The sequence below is a fragment of the Phoca vitulina genome, unplaced genomic scaffold, assembly GCF_004348235.1.
Source record: "Phoca vitulina isolate PV1807 unplaced genomic scaffold, GSC_HSeal_1.0 scaffold11, whole genome shotgun sequence".
In the NCBI taxonomy this organism is placed as follows: Eukaryota; Metazoa; Chordata; class Mammalia; order Carnivora; family Phocidae; genus Phoca; species Phoca vitulina.
This window is the reverse complement of record NW_022589714.1, coordinates 23,202,139-23,226,385: the sequence shown is the minus strand read 5'-3', so window position 1 is coordinate 23,226,385 and position 24,247 is coordinate 23,202,139. Positions and strand designations below refer to the sequence as shown.

At 32.4% G+C, this 24,247-nt stretch overlaps 1 protein-coding gene across 1 annotated transcript in view; it reads right to left on the bottom strand.

The window, feature by feature from the left end:
- LOC116635771 (protein eyes shut homolog) overlaps nucleotides 1-24,247 on the bottom strand; it is a 215,453-nt gene that overhangs the window by 111,980 nt on the left and 79,226 nt on the right. The window contains exon 6 of the mRNA XM_032410091.1: nucleotides 15,146-15,267. Coding sequence (XP_032265982.1) covers nucleotides 15,146-15,267 — 122 coding nt within the window. The remainder of the gene's footprint in view (nucleotides 1-15,145; nucleotides 15,268-24,247) is intronic.

The window sequence follows — 24,247 nt, the reverse complement described above, 5'->3', positions numbered from 1 at the left end:
ACAAAACACTTATAGTATATCTATATAATGGAATATTATTGAGCTATAAGAAAAGTGAGCTATCAAGCTATAAAAAGACATAAAGAAAATTTAAATGCCTATTGCTAAGTGACATAGAGGAAACTGAAATGCATATTACTAAGTGAAAGAAACCCGTCTCAAAAAACTACACACTATGATTCTATCTATATGACATTCTGGAAAGGGCAAAACCATAAAGACAGTAAAAAGATCAGTATTGCCAGAGGATCAAGGGAGGGGAGGATGAATAGGTAGAGCACAGAGAGTTTTTAGGGCAGTGAAACTATTCTGTATGAAACTATAATGGTGAATGCCTTTATCAAAACCTTTAGAACTGTACAACACAAAAAATGAAGCCCAATGTAAACCAAGAACTGTAGCTAGCAATAATGTGTTAATATTGGTTAATCAGTTGTAATAAATGTAGCAAACTAATGTAAGATGTTAATAATAGGAGATACCATATTAATTTAAATTTTTAATAATAGGAGAAACTGTGTATGTGAAGGGGGCAATAAGTTATATGGAAACACTATTTTCTGCACAATTTTTCTGTAATCCAAAAACTGCTCTAAAAAAATAATAAAGTCTATATAAAAAAGTATTCAGAAAAAAATGGCAGGGCTAGAATTTGAACCAGATCAATACATGCTCATTGAGAAGACAAAACCTGAAATTGCATGTGAACAGAGAAGAAATAATCAATCCACTAAGGATACATTAAAATAAGAAAGTGTGAATCCCAAACAGAAGATACAAATTAACCAAAAGAATGTGGGATTCTGAGAACAGGCAGAAATACAGATGAGGAAAGCAATTTCAACATGGTTTCAATAATTAAGCAGAGCTAGACAAGGAAAAATTGTCCTTTTCAAGAGATCTGCTTCTTTAAAAGAAAATAACTTGAATCAAGTACATAATTTAAATGAAATGAATAACAATAAGTGTCTCTCCCTAAAAGTTGGTACTAGAGGATGGATCCACTGACTGAAAATAATAAGACAAAGGTCCAATAGCATTCTAAACCATAAGCAAGTATGTGGCAATCAGGACAAGAATATTTAGTAGTTATCCAAAAATAAAACAAACAAACAAAAAACCACATTTCAAACCAGATTTTTAAAAAATGGATTTCTAACTCTTGTTTAAGCTAGGTATATGCACATTTATTCATTATAACATTAACTGAATGAACAGTCATTAATTTATTTACTCACAAGCCTTCATTAGGTTCTTGAAGCATGCAGGATGCTTGGTGTACAATAGCATTCAAAGGAGATAAAACGCATTTGCATAATTCTAGCAAGGGAAAGGGACATAAAATAAAGAAATGGATTTAAATAACCTAAAACTGCAAATCATGGTAAGTCTAGTAAGAAAAGAATATGGGATATTGGATTTGGAATAAAAGAGGTTTATTACAGACCATTTTAAGTTGATATCCAAGTCTTAAGGGCCTCAGGAGAAGGGATAGAGATAGGAAAAATTGTAGTATATCAGGGAGAAGGAATAACAAAACCAAAACCAAAACCAAACAAAACAAAAACCTTCAGTGTATTTGAAACACTGAAGGAATACCAGTACAAGGTTTGGTGCTAGAAATTAGAATTATATATATACCCGTGTATGTGTGTGTATGTGTGTGTGTGTGTGTGTGTGTGTGTACAGACGTTTTCCCCCTTTAATTATTTTTAATTAAAAAATACTTTGAGAACCATTTATATTCACTTTTTTTCTTCTAAGTTTATGATACATGCTAAAACAATAGCTGTATTCTCAATTACAGTATAAGTCAAGGATTAATGACTTGCCACAACACCACAGAAGTCCTAACCTCCAGTGTATTATAAAGGAATATAAAGAAATGTTTAGAATCCTAGTATATTTTATGTGAAGTAAACCCCAAAAATCACATTTCATAAGATTTTTATTTAACTTCCCAAAACATTTCAAGTGACTTTAAACCATAAGCACAAAATATTTCAAGTGACTTTAAACCATAAGCACAATCTCTTTAAACATAATGTTTAAAACTTTTGAAAAAGGGACAGGTTAGATCTTTAAAAGATCGGTATTGGTAAAGAATTGTTACAGTAGGGTATGCATTGTGATTTACTTTAAAAATCAAAACTAAATAGGAAGAATATTTAGGCTATACCAATCATAACTTCTGATAAAACATGTTTTCCTCTGGAAACATTTTTTATTGAAGTCAAAGAAAAAAGGTATGCTTCAGTCTGTTAATACAGGACATTGGGAAACATAATGGCGCATGTCTTCAAGTATGGCTTTGCAAGAGATAGAGAAATGTTCAAATGAACATCTCTTAAACTGATTCTGCATATGAAAATTGAAAGCATAAAGTTACATGGTAACTTTGTGGAAAGAAATTTTTTGACTAGCTCACATAATGTGCTCTAGATAAAGATCTAGGAAAAAAAATCATGAAATGTATTTCTAATTCTTGTTTAAGTCTTTGTTACATATCAGCTGTCTTATTATTTTGGAAACTGCTGAATCCCAGCATGCATTGGAAATATTAGCAAATTTTTTTAGCCGAAAAATATGTGAAAAATAAATTAATTTGACAAAACATACCTAAGATATGTTAAATATTTTAATGTTCTCATAGGCGTCTAGGAATACGAAAGTGTGTTTTCATTATCCACGTTAGGTAACCTGTAAAAGATTTTATCCTTGAGTAAAATATCTGCATATTTACTATTATAAGGTGCATTTAGGAAATGTGCATATTATCTTAAAAATTTCTTTTTCTATATTTTCAATGACAAACAATACTGTTTTAGAGAAGTGAGAATTATTTCTAATCAAAGCCACTTCCACATTTATGCTAATTTGGGAGTAAATGACCCTCCACAAAGAAAAGAAATAAGCATAAAGAGAACTAACAACACAGATTTCCAATATACTAGAAAAATCTGTCAATTTATCTGCATGATCAATTCATACAGAATCAAACAATTTTGTATAATAAGTTTTCATCATTAAATTTATATTGAGACTCCTCAGTATCAGAAAAAGCATAACTTTGAACAACTATTTTATCACTGACAGGGAAAAGAATGGCAGGTGACAATCAGAAAGAATGGAAAGTATTGAGTTCTGGAGAAAGAAGTCCTACATTCTATAACTGCTTCTGTTAATAACATCTCATTGGGAAAATCAATTGATCTATATAACTTGGTTTTCTCATGAATGAAATAGGAATAATATCAGTATATCACCTGGCCATAGTTATAGTAAAAGGCAAATTAGAACCAGTTATAAAAACCCTTTGTTAAAAAACCAATATATGAATATACATTTATTTTTCATGCTGAAAAGAAACGTATTGGTGTTTTTTTGAATAGTTTACTCAGAGATTATTCAAAAGCACATTTTTTAAAGTCCAATAAATAGTGGGAGGAAAGAGGGTGGAAATGAGCTATGAGGAGACACAGGAAATTTTCTGAGTTAATGGATATGCTCTATATCTTGATTTTGGTGGTATTTACATGGGTAAATACAATTGCCAAAACTCTTTTAATTGTGTATATAAGATCTTTATATTTTATTATATGTAAACTAAACTCTAATTAAAAAAAAAAAGGGTGGCGCCTGTGTGGCTCAATCGGTTAAGCATCAAACTCTTGATTTCGGCTCAGGTCATGATCTCAGGGTCCTAAGACTGAGCCTGGCCAGGGTCCATTCTCAACAGGGAGTCTGCTTGGGATTCTCTTTCTTCTTCTCCCTCTGCCACTCCCCCTGCTCTCTCTCTCTCTCTCTAATAAATAAATCTAAAAAAAATAAAAACTTAAAAACAATTGAGCACCTTATGTAGAGGCTGTTTCTCTCTCTCTCTCTTTTAAGATTTTATTTATTTGCGAGTGAGAGAGAGCGCACAAGCTAGCAGAGGAGCAGAGGGAGAGGGACAAACAGACTCCCCACTGAGTGGGGAGCCCCATGCAGGGATTGATGCCAGGACCCTGAGTCATGACCTGAGCTGAAGTCAGACACTTAACTGACTGAGCCACCCAGGCACCTCGAGGCCATTTCTCTTAAAAGATTACCCTGTCTACTCCCCGGAAAAAAAGGAAACAGTAAGGGAAGATAGGTTACTTAGAAAAATGAGGCTTTTGAATATGATTTTACTTTATCACTGTCTTCAAATAACATAATACCATGCCACATATAACATAAGAGCCTTACTAAAAATACAGTGATTTTCCTTTCCCTTCCTTTGTACTATTGTTATCAAAAAGCAATTTTACTTAATCAGTGAATTCTAAAGCCTATTTGTAAAGTTATATTTGGTCATAGGATGTATTCACCTGTCAAAGAAAGTATACTTACTCCTTGAGTTACTATTTTTTTTTGATGAAATTGGAACTATGTCAGGTTCCACTGAAAGATAACTATTGAGTCTTTCATAAATTTGTTGGAACCTCAGTGATGGCTGCTCTCCCCTGGGAAGTGAGGGGTAGGCAGTGACAATATATGTATGATTTCATATCAAAGGCAAGACCAGTTCAAAGTCATCTGTAGCCATGAATCTGCAGTCACACAGACCTTGGTCTGATATTTGGGTTTGCCACTTTCTAACACTGTGATTTTGCTTAAGTTACTGAAAATATCCAAGTCTTGGTTCTCTCATATGTAAAATGGGCATATACAAAGCCTCACTGAGAGATTTTATTCTAGTACAAAATGATACAAACTAGAAGTGTCTCATCAACTGCTTGTGTTAATGTAATATTAAATCTGTCCACAAAAATAACTTGATAAAATCTATCTAAATCTTGAAGGCTGACACACTTGGATTTTGCATTTTGAATTCTAGGAATTTATTGTCCAAATATACAAATATATGCATGCAAAGAGGCACACATAATTAATTTCCCCAAACAATTGTTTATACTGGAAAAGATTAAAAATTCCCTAAGTGGTCACTATGCTATATTAATAAAATAAAGTATGGTGTAGCTATCCAAAAAGAAGGTGAAAGATCTACATACTGACATATATTTTGTTCAAAATTCTGGTTTTTATAAAGGAAAAACCTTCCATCTGCTAAAAGGTGGATCTCGTATTGCCATTGCCTGGATTAAAATTCTGTTATGGTCTTAACTTTTATATTAGTAATTATTTTACTTTTATATTAGCAATTTGGGTTCCTATATATAAACTAGGCAAAACAATGCCCAAAATTTTTAAAAAGAAAAAAAAATCTCTAGTAAAATCGCATAATTTTGTATTTTCACTCAATATGTTAAAAATATGTTGATCAATATAGATTTTTACTTCTACTCGTTAAATGGCAAACTTTTTTTTCAGTTATATCCATAAAAAATTTTAAACATTTCCTTATAAGAAGCATGAAAAGTTCTAATATATAGTGTTTCATAATTTAAGGCATCTACGATGCATTTACATAAATTATAAACTGAGAGGAAGAAAAAAAAAATCATATGGCTAACTGGGAACAAACCTTCCTGTTGTCTGAAAGTCTACTTTGTAGTGTCCATAAGAAAAGCAGGCCAAAGCATCAACACGGATGCCAATACACAGACAGCAAAGGAGCCAGATGCTGTTGGCAAAACATGCTCCAGAGTGTGGCATCTGGGTCCAATAACTGCCATACAGAGCCCCATCTGTAGCTAAAGCTGTTGACTCTGCTTTGGGGGAAGAAAAATCAGAAATAAAGAAGGCAGTTAAATTCTAAACCATGCCAGGAATAGCAGAAGGCAGGTTGCAGTCAGCATTCAAATTACATCCCTAGCCCATTTTGCTTTTTAATGTCTTGAAACTGTGTAAACACTAAACTACGTTAACTCCAGTTGTTTTGAGATGAGCACACATAGGTAAATTCAGTGACTCGGAACACATAGATCACTTAAAGAGATTCGATATTCCTGCAAATATTCATTTTCCTAACATTTTTGTTCTCAAGGAATATAAGCATATAGTCAATGAAATACAATTTTCATTTGATCTATTAAAATGTATGCTATGTTAAGTACTCATGATGGTGTGCAATGTGAATTTCTTCAAAAGCATGAAATTTAAGAATATTCCCTGAAATTACTGATGTTTCCTTTGGACTGACTCTTCACAAAATGAAGTAAGAGATTCTTTGTATCTTTTACTGAGAGTCCTGAAATTTTTGTTCAGTGGAAATCTGTGAGAAAACTTCAAGAGCTCTAAACTTTAACTAAACTCTTTCTTAAATACAAAGAATAATGTAATCTCTTTTTAGTGGTCTCCATTTACTATACACACAAATATATAAAATGAAATAAGTTAATATCAATATGATCCCACAGATTCATCATTTATAAAAAGTTGCTCTAGTCTTATTCATACATATATTTTTGAAAACATGGTAAATGTTGGGAATAATAAAAACTAGGATATTTAGAGTTTAATACATATCAAGAAATGAGCTAAATACTTTGTGTACAGGATTTTATTTAATTATCATCATAACTCGGTGAGGTATAACTATTATTTTTCATACTTTCTAGATTAAAAAAAAAAAACCTGAAAGCTTAAGGATATAAATAAAATTCCTTAACCTAATTCACACTAATCTTTAAGGATAAAACCAAATTTGATATCCTATATCCAGATACTCTGACCCTCAAATCCATGTTTTCTCTGTCTCTGTCTCTGTCCTCTCTCTCTCTCCCATATAAATAATATAAAACATAATTTGGTATAATCACTTCAGTAATGGCAGAAGAAAGACTTCTGAAAATCTACTCCTCCTTAAAAGAAACAAGAACAGTGGCAACATGGTCAAATCAACTTTCCCAGAACTCTGTAAATAAACTAAAGGCTTGCAAAAGTTGAAGAGTGTTTATTCAAGAAAAATGGTTGACTCTCATAAGCATAGTCACCTTTGTAGTGGTTACTTGCAGTATTCCCATTCCCTTTTCCCCAGCTCTGCAATAGACTTGAAAACCAACAGCACTGCAATTATGGCATCTGCTAAACCAACAGCCTAACTAACATCCACTGAGGAGCAGAACAGGTTTGGAACTCACCCAAAAGATCTTTCCCAGGAATGTCATTATTTCATTGGTCTGGTAACTGCATGAAAATTTCCATTTTCAGGAACAGACTTTATTTGACCTGACTCAAAGCTTACTCTTTTCAAAAAGCCTTATATAAAGGGCATTTATTAATAATAGTCAGTAGTAATTGCCTAATATTGTAGCTGCCTGAGGTGATGATTCCAGTTAAGGCTAAGAAGAGGCTGACCAATACACTTAAAATAAAAAGTGGGCAATGAGATGTTCATAGAGGTCTTTGAAAAGGTAGACTTATTCTTGGGAAATTAGAAGACAACACAACATGAAAGTCTGCACAGGTCTAAGAAAGATAGGAAAAGACCTTAATCTCTTATTCCTGACTGACCTTGAGCCTCTTTGCAAGCAGATACTGGAGAATAAGACAGTTGTAAAATGCCTGGCTAAGTGTAGAATGCATGCCTCATCATATGCACACAGTAAGACTCGCAGGTTTATTAGTTTGAGGAAATTATAGAAAATCTCTGTTAAATCTTTAGTTGTCCACTAGATTAGTCAAGCTTAGACTTGAATAGCCACAAGTGACAAAGAAAATGATTTATAGAACTATTTCAGAAAAATCTCTAAACAAACAATAGCAGAAACAAAAAATTAAAAAAATATATAATAAAAAATGCAGTAACAACTGTGAAGAAGCAGGATCTGATTTCCAGATTTGCCACATTATACTCTTTAAAAGATCAAGTGTTCATAAAAAATTATGAGTCATACAGAGACAGAGAAGTATGACACATATATAGAAATATATAGAAATCTATACCTCCAAATAAACTCAAAGTATGACACATAATAGCCTGAAGAAGGTGGGAGAGAATGAAGCAATGGTGGAGCAAAGTTTTTGTATACTATTGAAATTAAGTCAGTATTAATACTATGTAAATTGTTTTAGGTTAAGAAGTTAATTGTAATCTATAGGAGAAACTAGGAAACCAGGAGAAACTAGGAAGTCTCGATATTGGACTTACTTGACACAGATATTAAATCAACTAAAATAAATGAGTTCAAAGAAAAATAGAAGCCATATCTAAGTAATTAAAGAAAGTGGGGCACTTGGATGGCTTATTCGGTTAAGCTTCCGACTCTTGATATTTGCTCAGGTTATGATCTCAGGGTCCTGAAATGGAGCCCCTCCTCACCTCTGCTCTGGGTGTGGAGCCTACTTTAGATTCTTTCACACCCTCTCCCTTTGCCCCTCCCTCCTGCTTGCGTGCATGCACAGGCTCACGCACTCTCTCTCTCAAAAAAAGGAATAAATAGGTAAGTGTGAGATTGATATTTTGCCAATTTGAGAATATAAAGAGATATCAACTATAAATAAGAACACAACAGAAATTCTGGAATTAAAAGTATAAAAAATAAAAATTAAAAATTACTAGAGGGGCACACCACTAGATTTAAGTTGGTAGAAGAAGGAAGCAGTGCATTTGAAGATAAATCAATTAAGATTATGGATCCTGAAGATCAAAAAGAACAATGAACAGAGCCTCAGTGACCTGTGGGACACCAGGAGAACATTAACATACACATGTGAGAGTTCTAGAATCAGAAGAGGGAGAGGGAAAAGAAGACATAAAATATTTAAAGAAATAAAGGCCAAAACTTTCTAAATTGATGAAAAATATTAATCTATACCCCCAAGAAGCTCATTGATCTCCAGGTAAAATAAACTCAAAGACATAAAAGGCTAATCAATCACATGATAATCAACCTGTCAAAAGACAAAGAATTTTGGTAGCATCAAGAGAAAATGATTCATTATGTACAAGGGATCCTCAGTACAATTAACAATTGACTTATCAGAAACCATGTAGTCCAGATATACTTTAAGTGCTGAAAGTAAAAGACTGTCAACCACGAATTCTGTGTATCTTAAAGCTATCCCTTAAGTTAAAGGAGAAATTAAGACATTCCCAGATAAAACAGAACTGGGAGAATTCATCAGCTGCAGATCTGCCCTATAAGAAACAGAAAGAAAATCCTTTAGATTAAGATGAAAAGATACTAGACAGCAATCTGAATTCACACACAAAAATAAAGAGCACTGGTAACGGTAACCATATAGGTAAATATAAAATGCAGTATAAAGGTATTTTTGCTTATTACTCTTTTCATTTCCTATCTGATTTAAAAGACAGTATATAAAACAATCCTATAAAATTGTGTTGATGGGTTTATAATAATAATAGCCTGAAGAAGGTGGGAGGGAATGAAGCAATGGTGGAGCAAAGTGTTTGTATACTATTGAAATTAAGTCAGTATTAATACTATGTAGATTGTTTTAGGTTAAGAAGTTAATTGTAATCTATAGGAAACTACTAAGAAACTAATTAAAAATGTATAGTAAAAATAAAAAGGAAATTAAAGTGTAATACCAGGAAAAACCTAACACAAGAGAAGGCAACAATGGAGGAATAAAGGAACCAAAAAGACATAACACGTAAAATAAAACAACATATATAAAACTCGATTTCATTAGTAATGTTAAATGTAAATTAAGTAGATATTTCAATAAAGATAGAATAGACAGAATGGGTTTTTAAGAACAAACAAATCATATCTTATCTATAAGAAAGAAGCTTTATATTCAAAGTCACAAATATGTTAAAAATAATAAGTTAGAAAAATATATACTATGCATCAATAATCAAAAAAGAGCTGAGACAGCTATACTAATGTCAGGCAAAATACACTTTAAGCAAAAAAATGTTACTCAGGACAAAGAAGGACGTTTTATAAATATTTAAATCCATCAAAGATCTAACAATTAGATCTTAGAGCCTTAAGATCTAACTTAAGTAAATGAAGCAAAATGTGGCAGACTGAAGGGATTAATAAATAATTTGACAGTAACAATTGCAAACTTTAATTCTATAATGGATAGAACAAATTGGCAGAAAATGCAGGATATAAAAGACTTGATCAACATATAAACCAACTAGACCTAAAAGACCCCTATAGAACATTCCACATAACAACAGTGGAATATGCACTCTTGTCAAATACATATAGAACATATGTTAAGTTATAATATATGCCTCAGTTAATTTTAAAAGATTGACTCACACAAAATAAGTTTTATTGCCACAATAAAAGTAGAAATCATAAGAAAACTAGGGAATTTACAAATAAATGAAAATTAAACAACACACTCCCATATAACCAATGAGTCAAAGAATAAATAACATAGGAAACTAGGAAATATTCTGAGATAAATGAAAATGAATACACAAACTATCAAAAAATTATGAGATGTAGCTAAAGCAGTGCTTGGAGTGAAATTTACAGCTGTAAATACCCGTATTAAAAAAGAACAGAGATCTCAAATCAATGATGTCACCACTGACCTAAAGAAACTAGAAAAAGAAAACTAAACCCAGACCAAGCAGAAGGAAGAAGATAATGAGATTAATGAAATAGAGAATAAAAAAGAATAGATAAAAACAATGAAACTCAAAATTGGTTCATTCAAAGGACAAATATTGAACTAGACTGGCCAAGAAAAAATAGAGAAGACTCATACTACTAGATTCTGAAACAGAAAGATAATGGATTACTATAACCTTATAGAAATAAAGGGATTCTGAAGGGATACTATGAACAATTACATACCAACCAATTAGATAACCTAAATGAAATGGTCAAATTTCCTGGAAAGATAAAAACTTCCTAAACCAACTTAAGAATAAAAAGAAAATCTGAACAGACTTATAACAAGGAGAGATATTGAATTAGTAATCAAAACTTTCCCACAAAATAACCCCATGATCAGATGGTGTTATTAGCAGATTTTACCAAACATTTAAAGAATAATTATTACCAATTCTTCTATAACTCTTCCAGTGGAGAAGGGGATAATTCTCAACACATTTCTATGTGTGTCCAAAATTATCCTGATACCAAAACCAGCCAAAGATATCACACACACAAAAAGAAAACTGCAGACCATTATGACTTTTATGAATACAGACACAAATTTGTTCAACAAAATACTAACAAACTGAATTCAGCAAGATTTAAAAAGGATTATATAACATAACCAATTGGAATTTATAATAAAAATGCAAGATTAGTTCAAAATTGTAAAATCAGTGAATACAGTGCACCATATTAATAGTGCATCAAATGCATTTGATAATATCCAAAATAATTTCATAAAAAAAGAGAATGTCTAGAACGTGCTACAAGTGCACCAATGAAATATCCACAGCTAACATTATACTCATTGGTGAAAGACCACATGATTTTCTTTTAAGCTCAGCAATAAGACAGGGATATTCAGTCTTGCCACCTCTATTCAACACTGTATTGGAGGTTTATTCAGAATAATTAGGCATGGAAAAAAAAATCCAGATTGGAAATGTAGAAGTAAAACTATCTCTATTATCAGATATGGAATATCTTGACGATTCTACAAAAAATTATTAGAACTAATAAATGAGGTCATCAAGGTTGCAGATTACATGACTGATATACAAAAATCAGTGGTATTCCTATATATTAGAGATGAAAATTTTTTTTTTTATTTATTTTTTTATTTTTTAAAGATTTTATTTATTTATTTGAGAGAGACAGAATGAGAGAGAGAGAGCACATGAGAGGGGTGAGGGTCATAGGGAGAAGCAGGCTCCCTGCCGAGCAGGGAGCCCGATGCGGGACTCGATCCAGGGACTCCAGGATCATGACCTGAGCCGAAGGCAGTCGCTTAACCAACTGAGCCACCCAGGCGCCCCAGAGATGAAAATTTTTAAAAATGATATCTGCATGGAGCACTGGCTGTTACGCGCAAACAATGAATCATAGAACACTACATAAAAAACTAATGATGTAATGTATGGTGGTTAACATAACATAATAATAAAAAAAAATGACATTAAGAGAACAATTCCATTTTTGAGAACATCAAAATAAATCAAATTCTTAAGAATAAACTTAACAAGGAAATGGAATACTTGTACATTGAAAACTACAAAACATGGTTGAAGAAATTAAAGAAGCTATAAATAAATGGAAAGACATTCCATGAACATGTATTGGAAGACTCATTATTATTAATATAGCAATATTTTCCAAATAGACATCCAGATTCAATGCAAACCCTATTAAAATCCTGGCCGCCTTTTTTGTTCTGCAGAAATTGATAAACTGATACTAAAATTCATACGGAAATGCAAGGATCTCAGCCAACACTAAACAATCTTGAAACAGAAAAAAAAAAAGAGAAAAAAAAAGAAAAAAAAAGTTAGAGAGACACTTCCTGATTTTAAAATTGCTAAAAGCTACAATAAGAGAAAGTGGTACTGGATAAAAAAAAAAAGGCAAAGGTCAGTGAAATAGAATTGAGAATCCAGAAATAATCTCTCATGTTTTTGCTCAAATGATTTAAAGGAAGGGTGCCAAGGCAATTTAATGTAGAAAAATATCTATTTGCAAAAGAATGAAGATGGACCCTTCCCTCATGCCATACACACACAAAATAATTAACTCAAAATGATTACCAAAATATAAAGGCTAATACTATAAAACTCTTAGAAGAAAATAGAGGAATAAACCTTTGCGACTCCAAGTCAGAGAACAGTTTCTCAGCTATGACACCAGAAGTGAAGTGACAAAAGAACACATAGATCAGTTGATTTTCATAAAAATTAAAATTGTGCTTCAAAGGGTACCATTAGGAAAGTGAAAACATAACCCACAGAATGGGAGGAAATATTTACAAATCATATCTGATTAGGGACTTGTATCCAAAATATATAAAAATTCCTACAAAAAAGGACAAGCCAATTCCCAGATGGGTAAAAATTTGAAGAGATATATCTTCAAAGAATATATATACACCCTGCCAAAAAGCACATCGTAAGATGGTTAACATCACTAGTCCTTATATAAATGCAAATCAAATGCATATTGAAATACCACTTCACACCCCCCTAGGATGTCTAAAATGAAAAGACATACATCAAATATTGACAAGGGTGTGGAGAAATTGATATTCTCATAGCTTGCTGGTAGGTTTGTAGAATAGTGCATCCACTTTGGAAAAGACCTGAAAGTTCCTCTAAAAGTTAAACATAGAGTTACTATGATCCAGCAATTCCCCAACTAGTTACATATTCAAAAGAATTGGAAATATATGTTCACACACATACTTGTGCATTAATATTTGTAACAGCATTATTCATAGCAGTCAAAAAGTAAGAACAACCTAAATGTCCACCAACTGAAAAATAGATAAAGGTCTTATAACCATACAATGTAATAATATTATTTGGCTATAAAAATGAATGAACTACTGATACTTGCTGTAGCATAAACCTTGAAAACATGAGGTTAAGTGTGATAAGCCAGTCAAAAAAGATCACATATTGCATGATTCCATTCATGTGAAATGTGCAGAATAGGTAAATCCATAGAGAGAGAAAACAGATTAGTGGTTTTCAGGGCCTGGGGGAGGAGAGCATGGGGAGGGACCACTCATGGGTATGGGGATGAAAGTGTTCTAAAATGAGGTTGTGTAATGGTTCTATTTCTCTGTGAATATAATACAAACTCCTGAATTGTCCTCTTTCAAAGAGTGACTTATAAACTATGCAAATTATGTCTCAAGAAAGTTATCATAAAAAAATAACTTGGTAAGGAAATTCCTAAATAGTGAGTCATCATATTTATATAACACATGTAATATACAAATTACGCTCACTTCATTGATAGTGTTTAGTGAATTCTCTCCTCTTTTTACAATCTGGTAAAGCCAATGTTAACATAATATTAATATTAACATACTATCTCTAAAATCACAAAGAAGAGACACAATCAGAAAGCCTACTTCAGTTGGACTTCTAAAAAAATAAAACACAGTATCTTGGAAGTAAAATCAGTAATCTATTAAAAATCTGAGGAATGATAAAATGACTGAGAGTTTGTGTTAAGTGGCAAAGTCTTCTGATACATTTATAAATTTAAGTCATTAAGAGCACAATTAGTGGTGTCAGAGTTATCTAGAAAGACTGATTATGTCTCATGAATATTAAAAGAAAGTATATTTTAAGTAAGCCTTATAAACTATTGCTTGTTTTGTATTAGATCTTTAAGAAATAGCAAATAGCAGTTATCTAAATAAAGGTACTATTGTGTTGGATAATAAATTAATATGAGTCTTCTTGTTCTGTTTGATATACAGTATGAAAATAATATATTTTGGACCAATAGGTGGACAAACATAAATGATATATTTCCCATAAACACGCACATTGTGTATTTTTCTCCACACATCTGTATGATACTGTATTTTGGGAAAGAGAAAGCAAAACTAACATCCAATATATATTTGGTTATTAAACATTCAGAATATTATCAATAGCTATTCAGAATTTCTATTTTTTTTTTTTTAAGATTTTATTTATTTATTTGACAGAGAAAGAGACAGCGAGAGAGGGAACACAAGCAGGGGGAGTGGGAGAGGGAGAAGCAGGTTCTCCATTGAGAGATGCGGGGCTCAATCCCAGGACCCTGGGATCACGACCTGAGCCGAAGGCAGACACTTAATGACTGAGCCACCCAGGCGCCCCCAGAATTTCTATTTAGAGCTTATTCAGATTTCTCATCTAGAAACTAATACAATGGGATTATGGAAAATGTGGACTAATTAATGTAAAATTTATCAATAATTTGGTGAAAGTAATCCAAATTCATGATAATCTCTAGGTAATAAACTGAAAGTTTTAATTCAACAGACCCATGAAGGAGTCATATTGTGGCACGCATTTTGCATGGAATGATCCAAAACACTGAGATGACAAAAGCATGTTTTGAGAAATAAATGCATTTGTAACACGTGTCAGATCTGGACATTGCATTTCCAAGTTTAACACAAATTTCAAATGAATGTCGACACTATCTTGTCAGGAAATGGCTCTTTATCTTGAGATCATTATTTTAATTAATGGATGAAAAGTGAAAATAGTGTCTGGAATTATCCCAAGGACACCGAATACTCCAAGTAATTTCATGAAGAAACCGATAAATACATTACTCACCGATAGCTATTGTAGAGGTCAGTACAGGTGGAATTGTTCTTACAAGGATTCATTTTGCAGTCACTGGATTCTTGTTCACAAAACCTTCCTTCCCAACCAGCTAAGCAGACACACTGGTAGCTCTAAGGGAAAATGAAGATTATACAACCTTTATGTTATTTCTTTCTATGAAGCCTATAATCCAGTTATTACTCCTGGCTATTTTGATCTCTGTCAATTTATGCCTATTTTAATTTTTATAGAATGTCAATACTTCTCCAAAATTACTTTTACCACAGTTTAAAAACTATATGAACAGTTTCTTTAGTATTTAATTCAATAAAAATAAATATGTATTATTCTCAGGACACAAAACTCTTGGTTTTGTTAAATATCTTAATATAAAAATAGTGTCTTAGTGATATGAGGTTAGTGATCGTGTAAAACTAAATAACTAAATACATAACTCAGCAACTAGTTCATGACTTAAAAAAATGTAACTACAACAAATAAACCTGACAGTTTTGTGGCATTATTTACAAATAATTAATCTACATCAACATAGTATTGTTGGTCAACTGAAGTTGCAAAACTTTGAATATCATTTTTCTAAGAGATAGAGTAGGCCAATAACAATAGTCAAAATACTAAAAGTAAAATCACTTTTCCAGGATTGGGAAAACAAACAAAAGAAAACATCTCAAAGTACTGTGGGACAATAATTTATATATTAGAAATACTTGCAAAGAACAGGACTCTAGTAAAAAAATAGAATTTGGGCTTGTTTACATTTAGAGATTCTAGATTTAGAATAATGAAAAAATACTAAAATCAATGTTAGCTGTTCTCTTAATCGTCACTGTTCCATACGTAGCCACTAGCCACATGCGGTTATAGAGCATTGACATGTGGCTGGTATCAACTGAGATGTGATTGAATTTGAAGATTTAGTATGCAAAAAAGAATGTAAAGCATTTTACTAATAATTTTATTACTTACATGTTATAATGGTAATGATTTGGATATAAAGAGTTAAACAAAACATATTAAAATTGTATTGCGGCTGCTAGAAAATTTAAAACACACACACAGGTCTCATTCCTTTTCTGTGTTAGATGATGGCAACCCAGTTTCTCCACTTGCAAATAGAGTTAAGAAGTCTACATAGTTATATGCACATATATGAGGAGCAGGAGCTCTCTGAGATTAAAGAACCTGTTCTACTTTAATACATTCCAGTTTCTTGAGGAGGTCCGGCACCTAATAGATGCTTAATACATGTTAGTTGAACGCATGAAAAAGAATAAATATGATAGGAAAAGTAAAAGCTGAAATAACCAAAATGTATTTCAAAAGGATTCTATATGTTTGCTAGAGGTGGAGAGCAGATTTGTTTTGAGAATTACAGTCAAACAACATATTAATCAGAGGAATAAATTCATGCTCCATGTATTTTCATTTAGGTTACAATAATTCAAATGTATGAGAAATGCCACTGAGTATTCTCCTTTGGTTTAATAGGGTCAATTGGTTTGCTATGGCTTGTGAGCAGCTGAAAAGCAGAGGGGGATGAGAGTCACCACATTGTCAACACTGGGCTTTATTCTTGACATATGTGTTAATTCTCCAGGGTACTCATTAATACTACTCATGGCTTGCAGGATCTTAGCTGTAATTTTCTCATGCATTGTGGCCCCTACATTGTTAATGTTCTCAATGAGTTTGGTTACATTTGGAAAGTTTTCACTGATTGTATTTGACTTATTATTTTTCCTTCCTTTTTTTGTAGGCATTGATAAAGGACTTACATGAAAATTGATGTAATGATTATATTTATTTGAAATGAAAGCAATTCTATGGTAAGCAAGGCAAGTGTCTGCTGTAGGTAAATGGGGAAAACTACCCAACTCAGTGATGGAAATTAAGGCAGAGTGGGATGGAAAACATACGTGTAAGTCTGTGGGACAAATGAGGTGCCCTGTTCACTTTCTAAGAGGTATGAATCATTTTTGTAAAGACAAAAACACAAGTCTACTACTGTAGACTTTTATTTTGACATCTCAGTAATAATTTGAAATGAATTTAGCAAGTGAGTCAAAAAGCCAATCAAATATCTTTTCCATTAAAGCCATACATTCCTTAAAAGATAATAATTATTGGTATTCTTGATGATTTAATAATTAGTGGAAAATTATCATCAATTTAATGGTGTAATTATCATTACATTGTCAGGTACCACAGCAGTGATCTCTAGATATGATAAAATCTGTACAAAAAGGAAACATAAAAAAATGAGGAAATAGATTTTTTAAATAATTAAACATTAAAACTATAAATTTTGAAGAAAGCAGAAATGAATATGAACTAGCAATAACCCGGAGTTCAAGTATTTCTATTCATCTGTTGCTCACATAATTCAGAAGCGTTTTTCTGAATTTAGACACTCTTTGTACAAAGCTCTTATCCATTCAACATTGAAAAGTTAATTCCAGTAATTTTAAATAATAGTTAAAGCTAAAATACTATTTTTTAAACCATATTACCAAAAACCATATTGTCCAAAAATAACAAAAGAGAGTAACCACAGATTTAGGAAGCTCTCCAGACCTATGCTGGATAAGTACAAAGAAATCTCATTGAGGGAGAATTAAAGATGAAGAGTAAATTTTAAAAGCAGCCAAGGAATAAAGACATATTACTTTCAAAGGGCCAAGACTGACATCTTACTTCCCAATAGTGGAAGTAAGAACCTAGTAACAAATATTCTAATGGAGTGAAAGAAAATAACTGTCAACCTAAAAGTCTATCCACAGTAAAAAATACCCTTTTTGGGAAAGGAGAATAAACACATTTTTAGAAAACCAACACCTCAGAATTTACTGCAATGTTTAAGATTGTGGGTATTTGGTGACAGCCAGCCAGGATTTCAACTAAGCTCCATGAATTATTAACTATGTAATCATAAGCATGTTATTAATCTCAAAAACATCAGAAATAACGGTACCTGATTGATAAGAGTGTGAGGATTAAATGAGTACTTAGTATAGAACTTCATATGATATCTGACTTACAGTAAGATACCAGTAAATTTTAACTAAAATATTCTTTTTTGCGGGGGAGGGGCAAAGGGAGAGGAAGAGAGAATCTTAAGCAGGCTCCATGCCTACCCGGAGCTCAGTCTCACAACGCTAAGATCATGACCTGAGCCGAAATCAAGACCCAGACACTTTAACAGACTGAGCTACCCAGTCACCCCTAAAATGTTCTTTTATCCAGTGAATTATTCAGGTAGTCTGAACTATTCCTCAGTCTCTGATTCCTGCTTCTTTGACATTTTTCCACCTGGAATGCTTTTGCTTACTTCCCCCAAACCCAAATTTCCAAAGTTTATTCTTCCCTCAAGGTGAAAATAAATGTCACATTCTAACTTAACCTGGATCATTTCCTACAGTATACTTTCGTCTCTCACAATTACTATTTTACCTTTTTTGATACTTTTAAAGTACATTAGTTATTCATGTATATATTCTCTTTTCCACTTAGTACTTATGATATTTAAAATATTTTATTGTGTTTTTCTCTAATGTAAAATATAAATAAAAATATAAATTCTAAGAAGGCAGGGACTTAATGTTTTTGCTCAGTTATCATTAGTATTTGGAATACTGTTTATATCTGACTAAAAGAATGGATGTTAGAACATAAAATATACATGATATTAATTGGTAATAATATAGTCATAGTGAATATTATGTTTAAGAACTTTTTAGATATTAAATCATCTCATTTTCCTAACAAGAAAAAGTATATTTTAGAATACATTTAATAACCCTTCATATAAACATTCAACTAAAAACCAGTTCTATAACTAAGGATTGGAAATCCCAATAAAAGAAAAATTGGATTAGTTCCATTATAAAAAGTGTTTACATATTCAGATCATTATATTTGATTCAATCTTAGCCACAAAATTTATCTTACAAAAATATTTCCTGTGTAAAACTTACTTTTAGATTCCTGAAAATTTAGATACACACCAAAAGAATAAAAATAACAAAATTTTCAAATTGTGGTCTCTTTCTGATACATTACTCATATCTAGGCAGAAAAACAAATACTTCTTTTTTCTTTAATAAAAATTTTAAAAAATGAAGTAAAATTCATAATAAATTCAGGCCTTGTAAGAATAATGAGCTCTGCCTATTGACTTATAGTCTGTTTCCTTTTAATGTTATTTTTAGAATTCATTTTAATATATAAAGACTTGCAAAATTGGCTATAGACACAAAGATTGCCAAATACTGGATATAATGATACTCAAGTTTAGATATAATACAGTAATATTTATTCTTAAAAACAAACAAAACTATGTTGATATGGTTTCTTTCAACTGCAGAAAGTGATTTATCTTGGTTCTTAAAATCTAAAGTGAAATAATATGTATTATTCTGACAGAAAGTTAATGGAATATTTAAAAACAATTTCTGTAAAAAGCTGTAAGTGCTGAATTTGATTGAACATATTTTGAAACAAGGCAATGAAAATACATGTTAAATTGAGTGGTATTTTCAAGGCAGAACTGTTTTAGAAAAGCACAGTTTCTTTAACTTGGGGAAATGTAACATATGAAGAGAATGAAAAGCCACATGTAAGATGTGAATGTTGATAGGGCATAAATCAAATTATATTGACCTTTTAAAAACACTTTCTAAAGGAAATATAAACCTGTAAGAAACCCAGTCATTGTTTTCACGTAAAGATTTTTTTTTTTTTTTTTTTTGGTTAGTAATAAGAAAAGCAGATTACTATTTTAGTGCCTATTCTAAATGAGGAAATGGCTTTAAGTACAAATTTCCACTTTCATTACAATTAGTTATTTCATTATAATTAATTCATTATAATTTCATTCTCTTACTGAATGTCCTACCTTAGTAAATAAACTATTTGCAATAGTTTCCAAAGGGTTTCTTTACCTATAACATTTTCTTTTTTTTTTTTTTTTTTTAAGATTTTATTTATTTATCTGAGAGAACATAAGCAGTGGGGAGGGGCAGAAGGAGGGAGCAGTGGGGAGGGAGCAGTGGAAGGGGCAGAGGGAGGAGCATACTCCCTGCTGATTAGGAAGCCCAACCTGGGGCTTGATCCTAAGACCCGGAGATCATTACCTGAGCTGAAGGCAGGTGCTTAACCAGCTGAACCACCCAGGCGCCCCTCAATTTGTTAATTCAGTGACATTTATTTTCACTATTGAAAAGAAAAATTTCATTTTAACTTTGAATCATGTCCCTGAATAACTGTTTTTCAGGGCATAACTTCTCCAACAAACTTTCCTCCTGATAACTGGCTTCTTTATTATTGAAATTATTTCTACTCTTATTTGGTCAGTTTTCCTTTATTTTTCAACTGATACTGTCATTCCATGATTTGTTTTTTTTTAAATTCTGACAGAAAGGTGGAGAATAAAACCACTCTTAGGAAACATAGTTGTAACCATAAAACAAAACCTTAAGTTTTGATTTTATAAAACATTCAACTAAAAACCAGTTCTATAACTAAGGATTAGAAATCCCAATAAAAGAAAAATTGGATTAGTTCCAGGTGCCCCACCTTTAACAGTCTTTCTTTCTTTTTCCTTCCTTTCTCTCTTTCTTTCCTTTTTTTCTTTTCTCTTCTTTTTCCTTTTTCTCTTTCTTTTCTTTCTTTCTTCTCTCTCTCTCTTTCCTCTCTCTCCTTCCTTCCTGCCTTTCCTCCCTTTTTTCTTTCCTTTTTTTTTTTAAACTAGACTAGAAGGGCTTAGGCTACCAGTACCAGAATTTTATTCTTTACTAATATTATAGCTACCGTGGGAAAATAACTCATCTGTCATCAGACACATTTCTAGTATCCTGAATACTACTTTCCATATTGATTCAATTTGACAACTGGAGATATAGTCTATTACCCAAAGCTTTATCCCCAGGACATATATAATATTTAAGAATACAAAAACTGTAATCTTCCAAAAGACTATCACAAACATAAAGATGCCAAAATATGAATGCAATTCTGCTATAGATAGTGTAGATATTTGGGACAATTACTTTTTGGTCTGAAAGTCAAATGACAAAGATAATGCAAGCACATCATAAACTAAACATCACTTATTTCCCCCCATCAGGCTTTTTCTAAAATATTTCACAGAAGAGGGCTCCTAGGTGGCTTAGTCGGTTAGGTGTCAGACTCTTGGTTTTGGTTCAGGTCATGATCTCAGGGTCTTGAGATCCAGCCCCAGATCGGCCCAGCGCTGGGTGGGGAGTCTGCTTGAGACTCTTTCCCCCTCCCTCTCCCTGTGCTCCTCCCTCTGCTTGCATTCTCTCGCTCTTAAATAAATATGTAAATAAATAAATAAATATAAAAAATATTTCACAGAAAGATAATATATAGTTCCTTTTCTCATACTGTTTTCTGGCACATTAGAAAGCCCACAGAATTTCACATCTTTTATTACTCAAAGCTGTCTTAAACAATAGATTATTTGGTCCAGGGGTTTTAAAAATTTTTGTTAATTTTTGTAGAAGCCCTCATACAAACATAATTCCCTAGAGAGTGAAAGGAAATAAAGCAGCATAAAGCAGATCTGCTCTGAGCAAAACAAGGAAAGGAGGTACAGAGCCCTACCCACTGAGCTGTCCTAGCCACTCTCTCCCTTCCCCACCTGTCCATGAAGACATTATTAAGCCCCAATGAGTCTCCAAACACAAACTGAAGAACACTGATCCAACCAACCTATTTCATTTTATAATGAGGAAACTGAACTCATGGAGGTTAAATTAATTTGTTCAAGCTACTATAACTAGCTGATGGCAAACTGGAATTAGAACTCATGTCTCTTGATTCCCCATGGTATTCCCAAATGTAGCCTTAAAAAATCAATTCAAAACATCTGGTAAATTAGCAAATTCAGAAATGTATTTTTTGAGATGTACCTTGAAGACAATGTGAGAATTTTAAGGCAATCTTCAAATCATGTACATTGAATAATCCTCTTACATGAATTTCCATATTCTTTTTTTCTCTGTGTACCAGAAAGTTGCCAGATGGTCTAGTTGATACCAACATGATGCCAGGCAAACAGCAGTGACCAATAATCATTATCCTTACTCTCATAATAGAGATGGCAAAGGAGAAAGTCATGATATTAACATTATAACTGATATTAACTGGTTTATAACTGATGTTGTAAACATGCAGCTTGAACTGTACAAATATAGACTAAAGAGAACTACCCTGATTCTATGGGTTATTTTCAGGTTAGACATAGCAATGCTCATCCTCACTGAACTTGATAGTGATAGAGAGCAGAGCAAGTAAAAAATCACTGCTTCGATTGAAGGATGCAGTCTTGGGATGGGATATTTGCAGTCTCGGGATATATGTGAATCAGTGTGTCTGAAAGTTTTCAAACCACAAGTATGGAACTCAGTTCCAGCACAGCGACCCCAAGGAAAATGAACAATCTGAAAAATTAGAAAAGTAAGCTAGGCTTTTTCACAGCAGCTGTAGAAGCAAGTACCAGACAAATAATGCAATATATGCATGTTGTTTTACTAATTTCCAACACCCCCTTACAATACATCATGTTATCACTTGGTGAAGTGAAATAAAATGATGAACATGAGATAATATAAAGATATTTTGAACATGTTCTTCAACTTGTTGATTTGTTTTATGTTTCGTAAAACTTTGGATCTTGTTAATATTTTTAATTTATCAGGATTTTTATTTTAAGTTCTGTAAGATTAGGTAGAGGTTTTCTTTAGGTTTAAACAGAAAGCATTTATGTGCAACACTATATTATGTATATGTATAACACAATATATTGCATATAATTATAGACATATCTAACATATAATAGATGCATATATATATATATATCATAAATTCTACATTATATACATATAATTGAATTTCATGCCATCTGAACCTAAAGCTTATTCTCAGAGTTACAGGAACAACTTTCAGCATATACCACATATTGTAACATTTCTGTATTTTTTCCCCTTTTTAAGACATAATTATTTCCTAGCAATTGCCAAGAGGAATTCTAGCCCATCACAGCTAGAAGAGCACTGATTAGAAAGTAATAATATAAACTGGCTTTGTTTCTCATGACCTTAACAATTTGAACACTTTGTATATCTATAGGTCACAGTTAACTATCACGGTTTTATCACAGGCTGAAAAGCTATGTTTGCAGGAGGAATCAGGAGTAAGAAGGGTGAAAGGAGAATTCAGCCACAGGTGCGTAACAGAGGAAGCAGAAGGCAGGAAGGGCTAGGACCCTGTAACAATGCTTAGAAAAGAGTGAACCACAATTTCAAATATCCCTCCAATCCACTAATAACTCCAAAAAGCAAATGCGTTATTCTTAAATTTAATAAATTATGAAAACAAGCCCTCCAAGATGTGTTTGGCATTTTAGAATTTAATGTTATTGATTTGATCACTACTCCTCCCTCTCCTCAGGATAATCAAAGGATTCCTTTCTTCCTTCCTCCTCCCTCCTCCCTCCCTCCCTCCCTCCTCTTTCTTTCCTCCCTCCCTCCCTTCCTTCCTTTCTTCCTCCCTTCCTTCCTTCCTTCTTCCTTCCTCTGGAGTCAGGAAATGAAGGCTTATGTTTTCATTCTATCCACAGGTAAATACTTTCTATATATATTAAACCACTTATGTTATTAACTTAACATGAATGAGTAAAATACCCAGGAGGAGGAGGGGGTATTTGATTCTGGTCTAGAATGCTGCTACATGTAGGCTATTGAGCCACTCATCTAACTTGGTCATAAAGGGTCTTAATTTTTAAATCAATAAAATTAGACTAGGTGATTTCTACTAACTTTTTCAATCTTAAAGTGATCATATTTTTATTGCTTTATTTATAGTGCCTAGAAGAGCCAGGTTATTAACAAGAACGGTCTCTCTATTGCGCCATGCATTCCCACCAGCTGTCTGAAACACTCCTAAGTGATTCGTTAATTCCTGTTTAACAAAATTATGTTCTGGAATGACAGCTGGAGACACAGTAAGTGGTTTATAACTTATTTTTCTTAGAAGAAACACGGCTAAAGTTTGTCTTTGTTTCCAATT